The sequence below is a fragment of the Rattus norvegicus genome, chromosome 6, assembly GCF_036323735.1.
Source record: "Rattus norvegicus strain BN/NHsdMcwi chromosome 6, GRCr8, whole genome shotgun sequence".
NCBI classification, from domain to species: Eukaryota; Metazoa; Chordata; class Mammalia; order Rodentia; family Muridae; genus Rattus; species Rattus norvegicus.
The window spans coordinates 29,524,585-29,545,612 of record NC_086024.1 but is presented as its reverse complement, the minus strand read 5'-3'; the positions used below and the strand labels follow the sequence as shown (position 1 = coordinate 29,545,612).

At 50.4% G+C, this 21,028-nt stretch overlaps 1 protein-coding gene across 6 annotated transcripts in view; it reads left to right on the top strand.

Annotated features, from left to right (window-relative positions):
- Nucleotides 1–21,028, top strand: part of Togaram2 (TOG array regulator of axonemal microtubules 2) — a 57,822-nt gene that overhangs the window by 3,392 nt on the left and 33,402 nt on the right. For 3 of the 6 annotated variants that reach the window (XM_017594408.3, XM_017594410.3, XM_002729599.7), the window contains exons 2-7: nucleotides 8,900–9,038; nucleotides 11,562–11,660; nucleotides 12,649–12,936; nucleotides 13,996–14,192; nucleotides 14,905–15,095; nucleotides 18,857–18,903. In XM_017594408.3, the coding sequence (XP_017449897.2) occupies nucleotides 8,900–9,038; nucleotides 11,562–11,660; nucleotides 12,649–12,936; nucleotides 13,996–14,192; nucleotides 14,905–15,095; nucleotides 18,857–18,903 (961 nt within the window). Of the gene's footprint in view, nucleotides 1–8,899; nucleotides 9,039–11,561; nucleotides 11,661–12,648; nucleotides 12,937–13,995; nucleotides 14,193–14,904; nucleotides 15,096–18,856; nucleotides 18,904–21,028 lie in introns of those variants that run through there. The other 3 variants (XM_063262603.1, XM_063262602.1, XM_017594409.3) reach the window with 2 other exon arrangements.

The window sequence follows — 21,028 nt, the reverse complement described above, 5'->3', positions numbered from 1 at the left end:
TGTGGACCACAACTGGATAATTTGAGCTCCAGAGATGGGCAGGGTACTTGGACAGCCAAACCATGCAGGACCTGGTGTCCCGGTGACCACTGGAGAGAGAGAGGGAGAGGTCTTAGTGGGAACTGGGGAAGGGAGATTTCCCCCCTTCTCACTGAGGCCTTGCCAGCTGGTGACCACCCCATGTCCTCAGGGGTAGACCCCCCGGGGACAGGCATTGGCTCCCAGTAACCTCACGTTTACATTTATGACTGGGTACTGTGTCCCCTCTGAAGTTCACACTGAGTGACTGATAACCCTTCCCCATAAATTAGTGCTAGAGAAGGGCCTTCATGGGAGTCGTTAAGTTCAAGACATAACTATAGAGTCCTCATGAGGTGCTGAGTGCCCCACAAGGAGGAACCAGAGAGCTCATCCTTGCTCTGCTCTGTGGGAGCATCCTAAGAAGAACCCTCAGCAAATCAGCAGGTCCTCAGCGGGCCTGAATCACCCAGCACCTTGACTTTGGCATCCGCAGCCCGAAACCACAGAAATTCTATCTGTTGTTGAAGGCGGCACCCTGCAGGCTTCCACAGAGGAGCAGCAGACCAGACACACTGGGGAAGGGATAGTTGACCTCCAACCCCCTCCCAACTTGAACGTTCATAGCAGGCCCAGCAGACCCAGGTGTTGTGTCCAATGCCTTGTACGTGTTTGGATTCATCTCTCATTTATATTGGGCATCCACGTGACCCATAAAATGGGCTCGCATCCAGCAGACTTTCAAATTTGTGAATGTAAACAGAAATTAGGAGTCCTGTTGTCACTAGGGCCATAGCTCGCCTGTTCAAGTCCTTCTCCTCATCCCGAAAAGTAAAAGGATGACAGTAGTGTGTATCGAGTGGGTGTTGTCCCGTGATCGTGACACCGTGTGCGACCTGGACAAGCAGGCAAAGCAGCGTGTAGTGTGTTTGTACTCACTTTTGTTGATGGTCACAAACAGTCTAGCTTTCCTTTACGCATGGACTTTTCTGTATCTCTTCTGTTCGCTTTCAGGGCTGGGTCTCAAACCCAGCTCCTCACGCACACTAAACTACTGCTGAGTTATTTCCTTAGCTTTTCCCCTGCATCTTTTGGCCCCATGATTCTTATATCAGAATTCCCTATGTGGGAGGTTGTGGAAGCTGTTCAACTTCTATGGTCCTAGTCATGGGTACATGCCTGTCCTCTTCCTCCAGGAGCGCATGTGTATGCACACACACACACACACACACACACACACACACACACACAGTCACATTTCTTGAGTGTGTGGTGCATATTAAAAAAGGTTAGGTAAGGCGCTGTTTGTGGGTGTGGGATGTGTGTGGGTTCCTGGCAGCATGCTGCATCCTGTCTCAGCCAGTCATCACAAGGTTACCAGCCTCTACAGACTGTGCTCTTTAAAGGAGTCTCCTGGAGATTTTCTCAGCAGAACAGCACCAGATCTGTTATTCCGAGTGCCCTGCCTCAGCCGGCACCTGCTCGGCTCAGAAAACCCTGGAGATATGTCTGGCACGCTCTCTAGGGAGTATCTTTGCTTTACTCCTGACCTCAGCCAGACCGCTCAGCCTCCTGCCCTAAAGCCTTTCAATGGGTCCAGGGTCCCCTTCGGGAACTGCTGACCCAGCAGGACTCTTACCAAACAGTGCCCACTGTTGACAGAGACGGCTCCATACAGCATTCCGTGATGGGCTTTTGATTTTCAGCTCTACAGATTATGGAAAATATGCTTACTATTAAGTAACTTTTATTTTCTCTTTTTTATTTTGAGACAGTGTCTCACTAAGTTGCCCAGGCTGGCCTTAAACTTTGTTTTGTTTTGTTTTTCCAAAGATTTATTTATTTTATGTATATGAGTACGCTGCAGCTGTCTTCAGATACACCAGAAGAGGGCATCAGATCCCATTACAGATGGTTGTGAGCCACCATGTGGTTGCTGGGAATTGAACTCATGACCTCTGGAAGAGCAGTCAGTGCTCTTAAAGCCCAGCCTTAAACTTTCTCTCCTTCAGCTTCCCATCAGGCATGTTCAAAAAAATGTATAATTTATAAATTATTATATTGTATGTAACATATCAATTTTATATAGAATTTTTATAACACAAACTTTATTTATAATTTTATGCATATATGTAAAATATATTTACTTTTATTCTTTGGCAATTTCATATATATATATACAGTGTATAATGTGTCTATCCATCTCTGACCACCCAAAATTCCCCAACACACTGCCTTCCCTGCCTCACATCCTTTTAAAGGGTCCACTGAGTCTACTCTGTGCTGACTGCTGTGGCCGCCTTGATCCTGTTCAGGTAGCAGTAGCTGCAGTGCGTCAACATCCCCCTCCCCACCCTCCAGCTCCTGAATTTGTTCTTCCCTTTCTTTGATGTTCCCGATCCTGGGGAGGGGGTTTGAGGTTGGTGTCTCATTTAGGACTGAGTAGTAAGCACCTGTTATATTTCCTGCCTCCTTTATTTTAAAAATTGATTTAATTGTTTCTTTAGGGGTGTGTGTGTGTGTGTGTGTGTGTGTGTGTGTGTGTCCGTCCATCTGTCTTTCTGCTTGTCTCTGTGTGTATGTATGTGGATGCTGCAGAGCGTCTAATCCCTTGGAGCTAGAGTTCCAGGCTGCTGTGAGCTGTGGCTTCTGGGAACTGAACTGAGGTCCCCTGCAAGATCAGCAAACACTCTTAGTAGCCGAGCCAGCTCTCCAGCCCCCTCGGTTCTCTTGATGACCTCGTGAGATAGATGCTTTTAATTTCATTTCGCCATGAGACAGAAGTTCATAGAGGTTTACTGATGTGCCCGAGGCCACGGAGTCAGCAGGTGATCTGTCCGCTGGCGCCCGAGTGGCCGAGTGAACGGTCTGACACCACGGTGCGTGTCAGGCTCTGCAGAAGTGACGGCTTTTACTCTTCTGCTGCAGCTGTGTGGCCTTGACCTGCTTTCCTGACCTGTCTGAGCCTCTGTCATCTTACCTTTAAAACGAGGGTCAGAACATCTGCTTTCTTGCTCTATTTCCAAGGCGAATGTCATTCTTGGAAGCACGTCACCCAGGACCTGAAGCACAGTGACATGGGACTGAAGGGCGTTAATTTCTTTCACGTAGAGTTTTCTTGGCAAGACGGTGATGACATGCTCCCACCTTGACTTCATTTCCCTACACTACTCACACTTATTGAGGTACTGCTAGACACCAGGCACCGTGTTTGGCCCTTTGTATTCCCTTGTGAGTGTGCACACGTGTGTGAAAGTGTGTGTTAGGAGCATGTTTGTGTGTAGGTGCATGTGGACGCCAGAGGCCCACCCCAGATGTCATTCTTTGGGACTGACCACCTTGGTTTTTTGAGTCAGGGTCTTGTTGGCTGAAGGTCACTGAGTAGGCTAGGCTGGGATCCACACATCTCTGCTTTCCCAGTTACAAGGCCACTGTACCTGTCCTTTTTAAAAACAAACAAACAAGCAAACAACAAACAAACAAACAAACAACAAACAAACAAACAAACAAACAAGTTCGGAGGGTTTGAATTTGGATTCTCATGACTGCCCAGAAAGCATTTCAGCCACCAGGCCATCTCCCCGGGACCTTTTTCATACTCCTGCAGGCTGCTAGCAGGCCTTACCTTGTTATCTACCAGCCGAGCGCTCGCAGGAATATCAGCTCCATCTGTCTTATAATGGAGGATGATGGTACCGGCAGGCAGTGGGTGGCTGCAGAGACAGTGGAGGGGCCCCCGATTGTGTACGGGCGCTTTTCTCAGAACTTTCTTCTTGCTGGCCTACAAGCCGGCCTCAGTGGGAACCAGGAGCTCCGAGTGGGTGGGAGGGCCTGGGATGCCTCGTGTAGGGTGTGGTGGGTGTGGCCAGGGTGGAGGTGACTTGGCACCTGTGCTAACCAGCTTTCCATTGCTGTGACAAAATGCTTGAGAAATCTGCCTTGAAGAACAGATTTGATCTTGGCTCATGAGTTCTGAGGTTTCAGTCCATGGTCGCTAGCCAGTGTATCTGGGCTGGTGGGGAGGTAAGCATCACGTAGGATGTATAGGGCGGGGCAGAGCGGCTCGACTCATGGCGGAGGAGAACGAAAAGAGACCATGAGAGAGGAGCTGAGAACCCCCTATCTCCCTCAGTAATCAAAGATGGCGGAGGCCTGCCCGACTCCTTAAAGGTTCCACCCTCCCCTTGTCTCCAGCTCCCCCACTCGCACCCTCACCTTCTTAGACAAACGTCAAGGAATTGCCCGCTCATTGTGTCAGCTTCATGCTCTCCCATCTGTACATCATCCCCTGTCCCCAGCTCCACATCTGACATTGGATGTCTTCCTCAGTCACTGCACCAGTTGTTTTTTTGACAAGGTCTCTCACGGAAGCTGGGTCGTTCTATTTGTCTAGACCTGCGGTTCTCAACTTGTGGGTCACGACCCCCTTGGGGTCCTTTATCAGGTATCCTGCATATCAGATATTTCCATGATAATTTGCTCCAACCATAGCAAAGTTACAGTTATGAAGTAGCAAAGAAATAAGTGTATGGTCGAGGGGGTCACTATAACATGAGGAGCTGCATTAAAGGGTTGCAGCTTTAGGAAGGTTGAGAAGCACTGGTCTGGACAGTTGTCCAGCAAGCCTCTGTCTGGGCACCCTTCTCTTTCTGTGTCCCCAGCTCTGGGATTGCAGGTGTGTGCCCAGGTGTTTTTATGTGGCTTCTGGGGATTGGAACTGGAGTCCTCATGCTTCCATAGCTTACCGGGGCCGACTGAGCCGTCTCGGCTGTGCCTTTGTTAATCGCAGCTGTATTAATGCCCAGGCGCACCGATCACTAACGAGGGGTCAGACCCCACCTTAAGTGATTATCTCTGTTTATTGAATAGGGTCTGAGGTTTGCCAGGGGTCATCTCTTTGTGCAGCAGCAGAAGCTGGGCTTTAAAGGCTGTGAGCAAGGGACTTCCAGTCACACCATGCTCAGGGGCTGTGGGTGATCTCACAGACCTCGTATCCTACTATCTGGGACATGGCAGACTGGCTTGAGCTGCAGACCTCTAGTGACAGCTTGGAGATTAGAGTGATCAGGGCACCTGAGGACAGCAGGGTTTTCTCTGGAGGTCTATGGCTGGGCTGTCTCATAGAAGCAGAGGTGGGTGAGGGCTTTGAGGTGTATGGCTGCTCCTCATTTCCAGGGACAAAGCACAGAGCAAAGAAAAGAGCCTTCAATCCAGCCCACACCCTGCCTAGACTAGCAGGTAGGTCTTGATCCTGATTTTTATCTCCTGGGTTTGTGCTAGAGTTCCAGTGCAGAATCTGGAAGCTTCCATTCTTAGATTTGGTCAAAACTATTGCTTTTTAAATATGTCCTTCCAGGGACCCATTCCAGGGTCTATAACACAACCACCACCGCCTTCCCAGGCTAGAGCTCTGGGTCCCCAGACTCACAGATGTGTTTGTCCCTCCATGCCTGGACCAGTGGTTGACATCCTGAGTCTGGCCCCAGCAAGGCAGTTTTCCCTCAGTTGACTTCTCGGATGCCTACCTGCCCAGATACTGTGAGTGTCCCTCAGTCCCTCCCGGCATGACAGTGAATGCTTATTCTGACTGGTGTGACAAGGCATAAGTACTTGTCCCACACAGGGTGGCAGTGAGTGTCCATTTGCTTCTCCTGCTCTTACAGAAAGTGTTGTTCCTCCTGCCTTGGTGACAGTGTGTGTTCACATAGAAACATGGACTCACAGTGAGCCCTGGAGGAGGCCAAAGGGATATCTGAGGTAGTTATGGTGACACATACCTGGGACCTCAACACTCCAGAGGCTGAGATAGGAAGATCTTGAGTTCTAGGCTAGCCTGGACTACATACTGAGATCCTATTTCAGAAAAGAAAAATAAAAGGGTGTATGTGGAGTGAAACCGAGTTTGAACTTGAGGCCTGTCTCTTCCATGTGCAAAAACACCGTCATCAGTCTGCTCTGAAGGGTGGGAGGGCTCTCTTTATTGTAACTTTCAAGGTGGTGTGAGTGAGCGTTTGTCCCCCCCCCCAACTCCTCCCAATCGTCCTTCACCCCAGCACTGTTCCTACCAAACTATTTGCTGTTCTCTTTGGGACAGTAGGTCCCTGGGGGAACAAGGTGTGTGTGTCCCTGGCCCTGGCTCCTGTGGTCTGTCAGAGGCACAGGGGCAACCAAACTTTGTTCTTGAGCTGACGCACTCCTGAGCCAATGCTGTTTGTTTCCATTCCACTTGAAACCCGAGTCTCTTCTGTCCCATAGCCTCACTCCTGTAGCGTGGGTCACCATGGAACCCCGGTGGCCACAGCTTTAAGAGAAGGAGCAGACAATAGTTATTTGTTTGCACTGGGAAACTGAGGCTGAGAGTAAGGGATCAGCTATTGGGGACAATGTGGAGCATTGAGAAGTGAGAATAAAATCCTGCTTATGAGAATCTTTTGGCCATTTGAGGTCTTTGGGTTGAGGCTGGATGATCCCTTAGTCCAACAGGCAAAGAGTAAAACCTTCATGGCCAGAAGAGTGCTATAGTGCTGTGTGCAAACGAAGAGAGCTAGAGTGCTGTGTGCAAATGAGAGCTTAGTGAATTCTACTGAGGAGACAGGAGTGAGTTGAGTGGCATTCGAGCCAAGTCCAGAGTTCTGTCTTAGGGTCTCAGTGATCTTCCTGTGTCAGCGTGTGCAAGTGTGTGTGTGTGTGTGTGTGTGTGTGTGTGTGTGTGTGTGTGTGTGTGCCACTCATGGCTGTCACATGGGACATGTCTGCTTGTCCATTAGCCACTGTGGCCACCTCCTCTGGAGGCAGGTGCTGGGAGACCCCGCTCTGTAGATCCTTGGAGACTGAGGAGTTGAAGGTGCAGACCTGACTGGGGCTCATTGATGAGTATACTGTGGTAAGCCAGGCGATGGCCAATGGCTTCCTTTCTGTGAATCCTCCAGGGTGTGGAGGAATGGGGCTGCCTCAGGCTGTGGACCTTCTGACTTCCCAGAGGTAGCCGGTGTCATCAGCTGGCACGGACAGTCCCATTCACAAGGCATTGCAGTAGCAGGACTGTAAAAAAGTTACATCATCTGTGCTGGGCAACTCCAAATTGTCTGTTTAGGAAGGAGCACTTTGGGTAAACTGAGGCACCACAGTACACTACCAATAAGTACCTGGACAGCCTATGGTGAGAGCAAGTGAGCAAAGCCTTTGTTATAGGCTGAACCATAGCCCGGTGTCTCAGTCCTGTTTGAACATCAAAAATTACTTCGGACTTAAAACAGCAGGCACATCCTCCTAGCCTGCTTACTAGATAATTCAGTGGGGGCAGGCCTGTGTGGTGGTGTCTCAGTCTGTAATTTTAATCAAACTTTGGGTGATTGAAAGCTTCAGCCATGACTGAGAACCAGAATCTACAGAGTTGTCTCTCATTTACTTAGACTGTCCGCACAGTGCATCCTCTGATGAGCGTCAACTCTTAGGGCTTCCAAAGCCTTGGAGGAGTAGCCCTGAGTCTATCGGGGAAGATGGTGACCTGGCCAGTATCTTTTTTTTTTTTTTTTTAAAGATTTATTTATTTTATGCATATGAGTACACTGTAGCTGTCTTCAGACACACCAGAAGAGGGCATCAGATCTCATTACAGATGGTTGTGAGCCACCATGTGGTTGCTGGGATTTGAACTCAGGACCTCTGGAAGAGCAGTCAGTGCTCTTAACCACTGAGCCATCTCTCCAGCCCTCCTGGCCAGTATCTTAAGCCTCTTCCCCATCTTTCTGGCTAAAGGATCGGGTGTTGTCTCTGTGGAATAGAATCTTCCCCATTGGCTTGGAAGAAGCATCTTGTCTCACAGACCTTCCCGGCTGTTGTCACCACTGTGTGGTTCAATCCCCCTCATAGTCACTGAAGAAAGTTCTGAGACAGAGAACCCAACGGGCTTATGGTGTTAAGCAGGGAGACAGGCTGGGTCAGGCTGGGTCTGCCTGAGCCTCATCCAACCTGTGGGGCCAGACGTTGCCAGGCACTCCCCTGCCTTCTGGGGCCAGGCAGGGCCTGTGGCAGGCTGGCTCCCAGGGAGAAGGAAGGTTTCTCAGTTCCTGAGCTGGGTTTTGTTGCTCAACAAAAGGAAGCTGGCACAGTGCCCTTGTCTGTATCCAGACAGCATCTGGAGGGAGGCTTTCTTGGGAGTGACAATGGGAGGCTCAACTCTGCCACTAAGCTAGTCTGGCCATCCCCAGACTCGCCTGTCACCCTGTTTCAAGAAGAAATGCACACTGTATGGAGTTTCAGAGCCTGCACTGAGACCCTTCTCAAAGAAGTGAAGCCCAGTGAAGGACAGGAGTTGACGGCTGACCCCAAAGGCTTGAGGGAGATGGGGAAGAGGCTCAGAGAGAACAAGCTGGGGTAAAGAAACAGAATGTCAAGGTGGCCGAGAGGGAGAGATGTGGCTTGTCCAGTCAGGTGAGAACAAGCATCAAGGTCTTCATGCAGGTGCAGACAGGCCTCACCTGAGAGCAGCCGGTGCTGAGGCAACCCTGCCGACACCCCAAGGTTAAGCTGAGGGTTAATATTCACCAAAGGCTCCAGGCTTCGAAAGAAAATAGAAAGTACTGGAAGAAAGGGACAGAATTCTACTTTCCCCGAGGCTTGAAGGTCTCATGTCCAATTGACAAGGGGTGACAGGTTGGACTCCATTAAGACTCTTCGTAATGAGCTTTTCTCCAGGGTCATATGACCTTGGGACTCAGGACTCTTCAGGGCATTTATGAGAGAGAGCAAAGGGTCAGGACAGACAGGAGGGCACCCTGGGCCTGGCACTGACCTCCTCACCGCAGCCAGGCTTTAGCGTCACTGGATCTCACAGAGGGTTTAAAAATGTTTTGTTTTGTTCTGTTCTGTTTGCACATAGGGCCCCGGATGTCACAGACCAGCGTCCTTTGGATCCCGGAGGCCTGCACTCAGGGCCCAGGGACAACTGCTACCTCTAAGAAGCCTGGTGGGCACCTTCCCCACCCAGGGCATGGACACCCGTGATGATGTCACTCTAGGTAGGGGGACCTTGATTGGATGGGAAGCTTCCTTAGTTAGTCCAGGGGTCACGTTCTCCTAGGGAGATACAGTCAGGTGGTGCTGACCACAGGCTGATATGGGTTTCCTGACTTCAGGTGCCTTGACTGTCTACAAGGCTCCCTGGTCTTCTAGGGGTGTGGGGTGCCCTGGGGACTCTGGCTGGTTTTGTATCTGCTCTGAGACAAGGTGGGTTGGTTCCTTGAAGGGTTGTGAGCATGTGGGTGGCTGGGTCCAGGCATTCCTGTTTCTGGTGGAGATGGATTTCTCTGTGCCCCGGATGGAAAGGGTGATTGTTAAGTGTAGAGTTGCCGTTAACCTCAGAAAGGCCCAGATGTAGCAGGTGTATGTACAGGGGACTTTGGTAAAGAAGTTAGTGGCCACAAGATACATACTGCTTAGGCAGTATACTGCAGACTATGAAAACAACTTGGTAGTTAATAACTTAATCACTTCTAGCCTGGCCTCAGTCTAGTGGAGAAAGGAAAAGGGACTGAAAGCCTAAGGAAAATCTAGGGACAGGATGAAGGTATTTATGAACTCCAGAACAGTCCAAATGGGTTTGTTTTACAAGTATGAAACCGAGTCCCAGAGAGGATAGTTTATTTCCTCAAGGCTGCACAGTAATAGAAACAAGAACAACCGATACTCCCAAGTCCTGATCTGTGTGTGTGTGTGTGTGTGTGTGTGTGTGTGTGTGTGTGTATGTATGTGTTTATGTGTGTGTATATGTGTGTGTCTGTGCATGTATGTGTATGTGTATGTCTGTATGTACATGTGTGTCTGTGTGTGTCTGTGTCTGTATGTGTGTGTCTATGTGTCTGCATGTATGTGTATGTGTTGTGTGTCTGTATGTATGTGTGTGTGTCTGTATGTGTGTGTGTCTGTATGTGTGTGTCTCTGTGTCTGTATGTGTGTGTCTGTGTGTCTGTATGTGTGTGTCTGTGTGTCTGTATGTGTGTGTCTGTGTGTCTGTATGTGTGTGTGTCTGTGTAGGAGGGTGACTGAGTGTCCCCTGGATGTGGGGCTTATTTGCTGGTTGGTTGAGCCCTTAGGTGGTTCTGAGAAGTACTTAGGAGGGACTGGGCCTGAACTTGGGGTGCTGACACCTGTTAAGTGCTGGTGGAGAGGACTCGGGCCTGTGGGGCTGAAGGCAGGGGAAGGTTTCCAATTTTCATTGATTTTTTCATATGTTTTTCATATTCTTTCTTTCCCTCAACTCCTCCCAGATGATCTTTCCACCTCTCTAGCCACCCAACTCTATCATCTCTCTCTCTCTCTCTCTCTCTCTCTCTCTCTCTCTCTCTCTCTCCCCCTCAAAACAAATAATAAAAATAAATACACGAAAAACCCAAGAAGAAAAAAAATATCCAAATGCAACAAAATGAGTCAAAGAACCCACATCAGAACCAACTACACACCGTACAGCCAACTCTACACTTGACAGTCATCCGTTCTATCCCGAGCACAGGGAAATCCGTTTCCACCAGAAACAGGGGTGCCTGGGCCCAGCCACCCACATGCTCACAACCACGAGATTTCACTTGGCCACTGTCCCGGACATGAAGCCTGCCCTGGAGTTTGGTTGATGTCTCTAATGTTGCTCCACTGCAGAAAACTGATTTCCCCTTTCCTAGCAGGCATCAATTGCAAGCAGTGGTAGGTTTGATGAAGGCGTCTTAAAGGCAGACCCCCCAGCCAGCTCTCCTTTCTGTCCCTGGTTTCTGCTCTGCCTCCTCCCCTACTGGAAAGCCTCTCATCCCTGCCCTGTACCAGGGCTTGCTGTGTTATTGCTTATTCTACACCACCTGCCTGTCACTGGCTTTCCAGACCCCTCTAAGGAGGACCAGGTCAGCCTTGCTACCCTAGTCTGTGTGTACAGACCAGAATCCCCACACAGTGCAGGTACTAGGAAATGAAGGGAATTGCTGAACCAAGGAGGCAGTGGAGGGAAGACCAGAGATCAGTGCTTGAGGCCTTTGGGGGAGAGGGAGGTAATGGCTGCTCTGAACCAGTGGCTTCGCCAAGGCAAAGGGAGTTATCGGTAGTGGGTGGCAGAGAGTGGCAAGGGAGAACCTCTGTGACAGAGGCCAGGGCTACGGTCAGCAGGGATCAGTTTTACTGGCTCCTGGAGGTAGGAGACTCTGAAAGAGGCTAAAAAAGAGGCCTAACTAGGGGTCTTGACTCAAAGCTGGAGGGTGGTAGAAAGCAGGCAGAGAGGAAGAAATAAGACAAAGAGAACAAAAGCAGAGAGGGAGAAGGCATGAGGGAGGGATTTGAGGAGAGAGGGATGCTAGCGAAGGCTAGGGCTGCTAGGATTAGTGGGCTTCTTTGAGGTTACTGCCTGGCTGGTACCCCGACCAGTGGACCAGGCTCTGGTGTGAGGACTAGGTCCTTCTAGCAGAGAAGATGGTAGCGCTTATGGTTACTCCTGCTCTTCCTTTACACTCTGGTTTGGCCCCAGAGGGCTCTAAGGTACCATTCTCCTGTGACTCTGTCCCCAGCCAAAGTTGTGGCTCCGGTGGCCGTGTACTGTGGGAGTGTCCCTCGGACTAGTGTTGGCCTCCGAGCGCCCCCACCTGGAAGCATCGACTCCAGTGAAGGTGAGGACCTAGCCTGGTGACTTGGTCACACCAAATTGTTCTGCTGGCCTCTCTGAGGGCTTTGGCATGGACCGAAAGAGGATCCCCTAGAAACTACCCAGTCAAGGCTTCTGGCCACAGAAGGCCACTGGGGCTGGTCAGTGGGTTTCTGCCGAGGTGGGTGCTGTTGTGGGATATGAGGTAGCATTGAGGATGACGTTGAACAAGAGCCCAGGCTTGAGGAGGAAATGATGTCTGGTGTCTGGATGATGTTTGGACATTCTCCATCTGTGGCAGGGTTTTTTTTTGTTTTTGTTTTTGTTTTTGTTTTTTTTTTGTTTTGTTTTTTTTGTTTTTTTTGTTTTTGTTTTTGTTTTTGTTTTTTTTTTTGTATCATGGCCCTGTTTAAAATACTCCTAGAGACAATTTTCAGGACGTTTGAGGAAGCAAAGTTCATGAAGATCATACTAAGCTGCATGATAAGTTTGAGGCTAGCCTGGGCTACATGAAACTCTGTCTAAAAGAAAAAAAAAAGCTGAAAATTATACACTCATGAGCATTTAAATATGACAGAACTTTCTTTTACCAATTTTTAGGTGAGTGGAGTGATGTCTACTTTTAAGAGTTATTTTCAGTAGTAGAGAAGCAACGCAGAGCAACACAAAGCGTTTGCTTTGTGGCAGGAAATGAGGGTGGCAGAGGGGGCCCCCAGGGATCGGTAAGAGGTGCTCTCAGTATGGATTAGCCCTCCGGGAACCTGGGGCCCCTCAAACTCCAGCAAGACGGTAGCAGGAGGCGGAGTCACAAGCATGGCAGCCCTGCTCTGCTGTTTGTCTTGACTCCACTCAGCGCCTCTGTCACCTGCTCTTCCACTCTGCTCTGGTGTCTAGCTACAGGCTGTCTAGGGCAGAGCTCAGTCTCTTTGCTCTGCGTGGAGGCAGAGCTTTTGCATCTTCCTTGAACCTATTAGCTTTGGTGGGAAAGCCACTTGTGTGTATCTCTCTCTCAGCCTCTCCGCAGCCGGTGTCAAGTGTCCTGCCAAGCAGTGAGAAGCCATCACAGCTCTTGAGTGGACATGAGGACCAGAGCAGCCTCACGCTGGATGCTCCTTTGAAAGGCTGGCAGGCCAGGAATGGCTACCCCAGGAACCTCAGAGCTCTGCCCTTGGGGCCCCACCCCTTGGCAGTTATCCCCTCCTTGGAATCAGAGGCCAGCAGTGTGGCCCGGGACACTATCCAGATTAAGGACAAACTCAAGAAGAGACGGCTGTCGGAAGGCATGGCAGCATCTTCTCAAGGTGAGCCATGGCCCAGCCACCGCCCACTCTGAGATCAAGCACTCCAGGCTACCTAGGCTATGAGGGTCAGCAGGGGTTTGAGCTTTTGGGGATCCACTGGGGCTGGTCAGTGGGTTTCTGCCGAGGTGGGTGCTGTTGTGGGATATGAGGTAGCATTGAGGATGACGTTGAACAAATGATGGAGAGAGGCTATGTGTCTTTTAGGTTAGCTTAGGGGTGTCAAGGCAGGTCCACCTCACATAGGTGGATGAAGAAGTGGGGAGGAAGAAGGAATTGATTAGCCACTGAGTCTGCCTGGCAGCACATTGGCATTTTGTGGGCACTCACAGACACATGGCTGACTTCTCTCTGGAGTGTGTTCCTTCAACTTTCATGGATTACATTGAATCATCACTTTCAAGTCTCTGACCAGCACACAGAGCAGAAACAACTGTAGGGGAGAAGATCTCTGCTGGTTTGCCATTTCGGTCCACGGTGGGGCAGGCAGGGTGGGGGAGCGCCATTCATGGAAGTGGGTGCTTATGGCTGAGGCTGGTCCTGTCAAGGTTAACCAGGAAGCTGAGTGCAAGGTTGGACCCAGAGTCTGGGCTGTAACCTTCAAAGGCCTGCCCCCAGTGACCTACTTCCTCCCATCCCTCCTCCATCTCCTGAAGCCTCCTCAGCAGCTCCAAATAGCAGAGCCAGATGGGAGAGAGTGCTCCAAGCAGGAGTCTGAGGAGGGACATTTTAGATCTGAAGGTAGGGAGGGACATGAAGGGTCATATCCCAGAGCCAGCTTGCCCTCTCTTAGCTCAACACTGCTCTAGCCTTTCCACCCATCTTTGACTTTGATTTGAATTTCTACCAAGTTGTATGGAAATGAAAAGGGACCCACAAAACCTGCTGCTTACCTAGTGTTCTGGTGGATGTTGGGAACAGGGCTGGAGTGAGCCCGGCTCTCTCCCCTCCCCTCCTCCATCATCCCTTCTCCCAGTACATGAGGCCTAAGTTAGTATAGCTATCATCCTCAGCTCTCTCTTCTCCAGGTACTAACTCGTTCCCCATCTTACCCTTGCCCAGTCTCTCTGGATCCGGTGGGAGGCCCCAAAGGAGTTCCTCTGAGGAGCACCATTCCCCGTACTGCCTCACAGAGGCTCCTGAGGGTACCCAGGCCAATGCCTCCCATCCAGAGCATCCCCACAACCCCTGAGGCCAACAGTGCCAAGGAGAAGGACCTGGACCCGCCTGGAGGCAGACCAGGAGCCGGTGCCCAGGAGGTAAGGCAGCTCTGCAGCCTCAGGTCTTTACTGCAGTTACCTTACCTGCTCTCTGTTCCTTTACCAACTCTTGTCCCTGTCCTCTGTGCATCTCTGCGAGTGTCTCAGGACAGTCCTTAAGACTAGGGTGGCATTGAGAGAGACTCTAGGCCCTCATTTCACATCTCCCTGTAGCGATCCAGACCATTATGGCTGGCCTGAGAGTGTTCAGAGGCTGCCTGAGAGGTGCAGGGGCTACAGTTCTATCTGTCCTGGAGTTGGTGGCCCCTGGGTTTTCTTTCCTCTTCATGTTTTGGGATTTTCCCAGTTTTCTGGTCATCTCTTGCTTAATGCCAACTTGTTGGCATAGGGGGACCACCTCCTTCCCGACCCTATTTTGTGCATCTGTAAAACCAGAGCTTTGAATTGGGTGTTTTAGAGGGTCCCTTCCAGCTCTACACAGTCAAGGATTTTTCTGAAACGAGAAGAAAAAAAAAATCCAAAAAATAATTAAAACAACAGAAAGGCTTTCCCAGTCTTCCTACCTGGAGTGAGTGGGAAGGGGAGATCTTCCCAGAGTCGGAGCGGGGCTAAGAGACTGAAAAGGGGAACAAGAGGACATTTCCCAGCATCCCCTCGCCCGCTGTCAGGAGCTGCTTTGTGCGAGGTTACCAGGAGCTGAAAGTACAGTGTGAGTAATGCTTCCAAGGACCAGGCTCCCTCCCCCTTGCAGGTGCAGATTTCCAGGCAATACCTGCACTGTGCAGATGAGAAGATGCACAAGTCTTTGGGCGGCATCGTGATCCCGCCCATTCCGAAGGCCCGGATGCCCACGGGGACCTCTTCCTGCAGGCCTGGCTCCCGTTCCAGCCCTTTGTGTCCAGGCCAAGATGGGCTTATGGGAACAAGGGCCCCACCTACCCGGTAAGCGGCCTACTTAATATCTCAAGTCTGTTTGCGGTCACTCCTCCTGTAACCTGTCCCACCCCAACCCCCACTCCCTTGGGCTCCTCACTGCTGAGTCACCGAGGCAGGCAGAGCTTTGAGGCACCAGGTTTGGAAAGGGTAAAATCCCCTCCCAGAAATGCCAGGCACACCGAGGCAATAGCATTGTTGCAGCTTCTGTGATCCTGAACTCTTGCTGGCTCTGAAGGTATTCATGACAAGCGACGACGTGGGCAGCCTGTTTTCTAGTTTCTTAGCGTCTACAGTTGCCATAGTGATGAATAAAATACACATTGTTTTAGGGCAAGATCACGTTCGTGGTGACTCTTTCTTATTGTGTGTTTTCTTAGATGATGGATACTAAAACCACCACTATTATCACCTATAATGTGTGTGTGTGTGTGTGTGTGTGTGTATAAAATGTATATAGTGTGTGCTCATGTGTATGCATGTTTGCATATGCATATGTGTGGGCATATGGATTTTCCATAATACTTTTGACTTCAAAAGGATCTCCATATCCAGAAGCAGTTGGCAGAGGCTCTAGGTTATCATGAATCTGCTTGTAAAGAAGACAGGTAGAGCCTTTTACATGACTATTAGCATCCAGTGGCTAGCCCAGACTGATGCCCCAGCGAGTGTGTAAGAATCCATAGGCACATGCCTGTGAGTGTATGTCTGTAATCAGGTTTGTGTATGTGTGCGTTGGTACACACACATGTGAGTGTCTGTGAGTGGGTCTGGCTCTCCTAGTGTGGTGGATTAGTTTACATTTCTATTGCTATGATAAAACGCCACAGGGTCAAGCAAGTTACAGAAGAGTTTATATGGACCGACAGTTCTAGAGGGTAAGAGTCTACTATGGTGGGGAAGCATCAGGCATCGTGGCACAGGATACTGAGAGCTCATGTCTTGACCCTCAAGCGGGAAGCAGAGCGAGAACTCCGGGAATAGCTTGAGGCTTTTGAAACCCCAGAGCCTGCCAGCAAATGGCATAGTTCCTGCAGCAAGACCACACTAGCCAAACATTCCACCCACCCTGGACCAAGTGTTCAAATGCCAAGACTGTGGGGTACCTTTGTCACATAAGCCACTACATAGGGTTGCCACACCCTCTTCCTGCATTTCTTGGGCCTGATCTTCCAAAGTCTCCCATTTCCCTCTTGCTTATTTGATCTCCTGTTCCCTGTGCTGCTTTCTCTGCACACGCCCATCCTGCGGGCTGTGGGAGCGTGTCCAGGCACTTGCTTCTGGTTAGAGCTCTTCCATTTTCTCTTCACATGCAGCTCTCCTTGCTCTGTCCAAGGCCTTTCCTCCTATCTCATGATCTTTTGGGCTGGGCTAGCCTTGGCATCTTCTCATCCTTCTCTCTGGTTTTATACCCATGTCTTGATCTGCCAGGCACTCTCCTACATGCCTTTGTCTGTTGCTTAAATTTGCCCATCCTCAAAATTCCTGGGTTTGTTTGTTTGTTTTTGTTTTGTTTTATTTATTTTTTTTTTCTGGAGTTTTTCCCCATGCCCATGACCTCCAGGATCATGGGCCTCTGGATGACTTTGCCATGGCCTGACCTGTCCCTGGAGGCCCTTCACTCTCACTGGGACTTCTGGTTTCTCATGGCATGCTGGTCAGCATTAGAGGAAGTAGGAGGAAAGGGAATGCATATTACCATAGCAACGAGAAGCACCTTGAGCTTCCCCAAATGCCCTTTGATGGAGGAGCTGTCCTTTGCATACATCTTCAGCAACCTGGCTCTGGCTTCCTGTGCTTCTGGTCCCTCACTGAGTGCCCCTCCCCGTGCCTTTCTTGCAATAACAACGCACACAGAAAGAAGCTCCCATCTGGTTCTTGTCCTTGCTGCTGCCTCCCACTTTGCACTGACAGCTGCTGCTTAACTTCATCCAAATTGTCCTGCTCTGCCTTATCCAGCTCCTTGCTGTTCAGCCTCCCTTCCGTGTTCAATCCCTGAGCAACCCTTCTGTGGTCTTCCCCTTTCTTCCCATTTTGCTGCCAGCAGCTTTGAGAGGAGCCAGCTTGGTTTGACCTCCAGGGAGCAGCCTCCCTTCTCTGGTGCTCTCTATAGGGTTCATCTGACTCCTTTGTGAGTATGCTGGTTCCTGAACCAGAGCCACTTCCTCTGTGGCACCGTTCTGTCCTGCACATCAACACGGTCCTTCCACCTCTACCTCACCTGGCTTTCATGGCTGGTGAGGACAGGAAGGGGTCACCTCTGCCTTGTCCACACAGCACGGACTGCCTGTCCACCCCCACCTCCCTTCCATTGTTTCATTGATTTAACTAATAAATCTTGGCTACTTAAATTGATTTTGTTTCTTTTTTATGTCTATTTTATTTATCTCGTCTTGTTTAAAACCTCCTTCTATTCTTTAACTTGGCACTTAATAGGTTAGGGCCCATATCTCAAAATCCTGTGATGCTAAGCTGTGAGCCTGGCAGGGATTAGTCACATAGACAACACCCGCCTTAGCCATCTGCAACTTGGCTCTCTCTTCCCCACCTCTGTAAGGCTGTCTAGCAAATAGGGGAGTTCACCCTATTGCCACTTCATTCATTCATCTGCCTAATCATTTATTCACTTGGAAAAAAACAATTGAGTACCTGCTTTCTACTAGGCGTTTTGGAAACTAGGGTGAATGAATACATTTTGGGGGGATGAGAAAGGTTTGAGGGCAAATCATTGAGTCCAAGTCCAGTGATATTGGAGGTGAGACAGGTCTCGCCAGTCTATTGGGAAGCCCAGTTGAAAAGTGTCTCAGTGAGGCTGGGATGATTTCTTGGGGGCAATTTTGAAGGAGGGACAGTGGGAGAGGGAGGAATGACAGAGACTTTTAGGAAGCTACAAAGAATCTGCTCGCGAAGCTGGCTCAGCCTACGAGGGGCCTACGAGTCCTCACCTAAGGCCTCTAAGCCCTATCTTGAAGCAACGAGGGGTCACTGAAAGCTCTTAGGAATGGGAATGAGACAGCTCTGATGTTAGAAGGCCACTGTGGGGCTGGGGAGGTGGCTTGGCAGGCAAAGTCTGTGTGACGCACACATGAGACCTGGTGGACATCAGGACCTACCGATGACCCCAGTGTGTGAGAGTTGCAGACGGAGTCCTCAGAGCAAGCTGGGCAGCCACATTAGCTGGAAGAGCAAAGCGTGGGCTCAGTGAGAGCCCTCAAAACGTAGGGGCGGGAGGGAGGGAGACACTCAGCGTTAACCTTGGCCCTCCACACACAGGCACACACACTTGCATGCATGTGCGCCTTCCTCATGTGTACTGCTCCTCAACAAACACCAATACAGCCAGGCACAGACAACACATGCCAGTGGGTAGGCAAGGACGCTAAGCAGCTAGCACATGCAGCCGGGGACAAGGCAGAGGCTGTGGTTGGAGCTGAGGGGAGAAATCCAGGTTCTCCAGCGGGCTACGCTACAGCCACAGACGTAGGTCTAACGTAAGACAGCAGGTCGCATATGGACTCTGTTACCTAGGGAATAGATGATTACAGAGCCAGGGAATTGCCCTGGGTGTGGATTCCCAGGCTGGCCTGGCTCATAGTCAACCCAGTCTTGCTGTTAAGGAGCTATATACCTCCTGCCACTCTGACAGGGAAGCTAGCCTATCTGTTTGTCCCTCTCACTACCTTCCTCCTTGGAGCAGCACCAGGCTTCTGGCCCTGGTGTCTCTGGCTAAGTGGATTTCACACAGCTCTTTTCTCTCTCTTACTTTTAAGATTGACTTGTGAGAACGGGCCTCTGGAAAAGACCCCTAAATCTCTGGGTACGTATCCCCACGAGGGCTCATCTCGTTTCTGCTCCTTTGACTGGTGCTCTGGGTTATGCGATGAGGCCAGGGGAGAGACCTCAGGGCTCTCAGGCCGGGCCTCTCACTTCACAGATGGATGGGGAAGCTGAAGTCATCGCAGTTTAGGGTGGTGGTAAGACTGCACCAGAGACCAGGAAGGCAACGGTACTTATCGGCACCCTCTCTGCCAAGCACCAGGATGCACGCCAATTCACATAGCACATGACGGTCGGGACGAGGGAGGGACGAACCAGGTGACCCAGGCTCAGGAGTTTGATCCAGGGCACCCTGAGGCTTAGTGAGCTCACAGTGCTGCTTTTGGAGGCTGTTAGGCAGCTTGGCTAGACCTGCATTCAGGGTTGCACTGTGGCAGCGTGGGCCTGGCACAGCAAGCAGAGGTGTCTCGCTCCGTCCGGGTTAAGCACACAGAGATGCCCTCACTGGACAGAGTGAAATATTAAACCACGACTCGTAAGCCTCAGGCAGTTGCCGTCAGCAGAGTCAAAGGTCAGAGGAGCAGGGCCAACCAGAGAGTGGATGTGGAGCAAGAGCAGTTTTTTTTTTAGAAGGAGGAGGAATAAGGGAAAGAGAGGAGGGAGAAGGGAGGGGAATGGTGTAAAAGGTCATCCCTTCTGGGCTGATGGTCTGCTGCTGGGAGAGATCGTGGGATGAAACTGCCCAGTGGCTGGAGAGCAATTAGGGGGCAGGAAAAGAGGCCACAGCCTATGAGGGGCACTCTGAGCTCAGACTGCACAAGACCACTGCTTTGCTGACTGGAGGGAGGGTGGCAGACTTCCTGGCAGGTCCCTGACTAGTCAGCTCAGCAAGTGAGGTGGCTGGCAGAGTGACAGGCTGTTGCCCTGGATGCTCTGAGCTGGGCCTGAGGGGCAGGCCTAGCAGGAACACCTCAAAGGCAGATACCTCTCCTGTCTCCCTGTCTCAGTTGTGTGGAATGTGTCTGGGTTGCCCGAGGCGATACACCTGAGACCTCCTATGTCCTTGTGCGCTAACCCTCAGATGGCTGGCACGGGGGTTTAGGCCAGGAGACCATGTCACCAGGTGTCCATAAACAGGGATAACCTGCCCAGACAAGGCTTTGTAGGTGTCCCTTGGGGGTGTGGGTAAGAAATTGATATATGAAAAATCTTGGAGCACAGTTTGTCTCTGGCTGTCAGCTGGGATGGCATTGCTCAACTGTGTATTCTAAGGGCTGCCATGCTGTCTCCATCTTGTGGCGTTTGTTCTCACAAATCTCGCTCTGAGCCGTTGGCCCCTGAACATCTGTGTCTCTTCCCACATCTCTGACTTCTTAACCCTTCCTCACCGTGCCACGAGCAGAGGGACACTTCATAAAGAAATGGTGGCCCAGAGTTAAGAACACTGACGGCTCTTTCAGAGGTCCTGAGTTCAAATCCCAGCAACCACATGGTGGCTCACAACCATCTGTAATGGGATCTGGTGCCCTCTTCTGGTGTGTCTGAAGACAGTGACAGTGCACTTATATATAATAAATAAATAAATTAAAAAAAGAAAAAGAAATGGTGACCAAAGAGCCCTTTCCAGTCCTGGGCATCCCCACATGGCAGCCCCAATTTCAATGAACCCCTGTAAGCTGGCTCTTTTGAGGAGGTGAATTCAAGGGCAGGAGGAAATTGGGGGACTCATTTCTATTCTGTCTGTTTTAAAATGTACCTGTAAGTCAACGGATTGGGAAATACAGGGTGACAGTGAGATGCTACGGAGTTGGTGCTGTTTGGAAAAGAAGGGGGCTGTGCTTCAGGCTCCCGCTCTGTGAAATGAGAGGACTGGACTAGTGCTCAAAAATTCTCAGGCCCCTTCCAGCTCTGCTGGATTGGTGTAATGTTTGGCAGAATTATTCTATCTGACCGACTTTCCACTCTCTGCCCATTTAAAATAAAATGTGCAGTTCTTGCTTTCTGAATGAATGAATGAGTGAGTGAATGGTTGGAGTATGACACGGCTCTTGGCATCCCTGGCAGTGCTACTCTGGAGAATATCTAACTTCCCCACTGGGGAAGAAGTGTGGGCCAGAAGGACTGAAGATGGAGGGCTTGTATAGTAAAATCCATCAGGCCCAGGG